General features: G+C 45.9%; 1 protein-coding gene across 1 annotated transcript in view; it reads left to right on the top strand.

Annotated features, from left to right (window-relative positions):
- Nucleotides 1–600: 600 nt before the first annotated feature.
- Nucleotides 601–1,679, top strand: part of MTERF3 (mitochondrial transcription termination factor 3) — a 23,654-nt gene continuing 22,575 nt past the window's right edge. The window contains exons 1-2 of the mRNA XM_006037394.3: nucleotides 601–742; nucleotides 1,448–1,600. Of these exons, the coding sequence (XP_006037456.1) occupies nucleotides 601–742; nucleotides 1,448–1,600 (295 nt within the window). The remainder of the gene's footprint in view (nucleotides 743–1,447; nucleotides 1,601–1,679) is intronic.

Raw genomic sequence — 1,679 nt, 5'->3', positions numbered from 1 at the left:
CCCCCCCCCCCCCCCCCCCGGCCAGGCCCACACACAGGTAAGTGTGTGTGGGGGGAAGGGGTGGGGCAGGGCAAGGGGAAGGGAAGGTGTTGGGGGGGTAGATCAAGGAGGTGAGCATGCCCCTGTGCCACTTGCCCACGAAGCCATGTGGGTGGCCATGGGATGGTAGCGTAGGGTGTAGTGGCAGAGTTGCAGTGACAGCATCTGTGTGCGAACCCCCTGTCAGGCTGGCCAGTGCGTATGTGGCCTGCAGAGTGGCACCCCTGCCCTCATGCCCTGGCCCTGGCCCTGGCCCTGGCCCTGCTCCTGGGAGTGGGCACAGGGGCATGCTCACCTTCTTGATCTACCCCACAACACCTTCCCTTCCCCCCACACGCACTTACCTGCTGGAGTGGGTGTCAGTGTCTGTGTGCCTCTGTGCCTGCATGTGTGGGTCTGGGGGGCTGTTGTGAGGGGCATCAGGAGGGCTGTTGAGGCTATGTAGGGGTGTGTAGGGCACCAGCAGGGCTGGTGGGGGGCCTGTAATTTTATCACAGATTTTGGGTTTTAATCGGAGAATTTGCAGTTTTTAATCGGAGAAAATCAGGATCCCTGGCGATTATGAAACAAGCTTGTGGGAAGGGCTTGTGTCTGAAGGTTAAGACTGTTTTGGTTATATTGAACATGAGTTTACTGCTAGAAATTAGTGAGAAGATGTTAGAGAGGCTGAACTTTGGACTATTAAAACCAAAGAAAGAAACAGGTCTCAAATGGAGAGGTGGCAGCTGGAGATGTGTTTGCAGGTGAAATGTGATGTAGTGGAAGAAAAGTTCTGGGGATTGAGCCCAGTCAAGGAGATAAAGAAGATCTACACTAAGATTATGTTTGAGAGATGATGAGACATAGAAGAAAACTCGGGAGAGGATAGAGGGATATGGATTTTCTCAGCTTCAATAACAAGAAAAGTATAGTCAGAAGTATTAAAGGCAGCTATTAGGTTACTCCAATTGCATCAGTTGAGGAGCTTCAAGAATTTTCCAAGCATTAACTTCCTGTCATCCAGCGCTATGATATAGGAAAGAGAAATTACCTCCATTTGAGAGATTGAGTGACCTGTCTATTGTTGTATGTTACAGCTATGGTTCTACAAATGCGTATGGACTATTTTAATTTGCAATCATTAAACTAAATTGCTTAGTTTTTAAAGTTACACACTTATATAAGCACTTGCATAATTTATGAAAAGGCAATCCTTAAACGTTTTTGCTGTTCAGTTCATTACATTATACCTAGTTACCTATGCTGCTGTTAGTCTTCATAGTTACTTCACAGAAGAATTGCACATTGTAAGCAAAAGCTCCAATAAGATTATTTTTTTAATTGTTCTGGTACTTGAGACAGACCTGGAGGCACATTCTATTTATTCTTTACTGTGAACATCCAATAACTTGGTCATGGTGTCTTCCAGATTGGGACAATGTATTGCCTTTATCTGCTTTGGAGGAGATTTCCAAGGAAGAAGCTGTGCAGACCGTGGCCAAGCCACTTTTTCCCTTTGAGTCCTTCACACTTCGAGATTATGTTGATCATTCAGAAACTCTGACCAAATTAGTGCATCTGGGTAAGTATAATGATATATGAGCAGGTTACTTGTACTTGGTATGCTGGGAATTCTAAAGATCTGAGTATCTCAGTCTTAT

The sequence above is a fragment of the Alligator sinensis genome, unplaced genomic scaffold (genome assembly GCF_000455745.1).
Source record: "Alligator sinensis unplaced genomic scaffold, ASM45574v1 scaffold230_1, whole genome shotgun sequence".
NCBI classification, from domain to species: Eukaryota; Metazoa; Chordata; order Crocodylia; family Alligatoridae; genus Alligator; species Alligator sinensis.
This window is presented reverse-complemented; position numbering and strand designations above follow the sequence as displayed.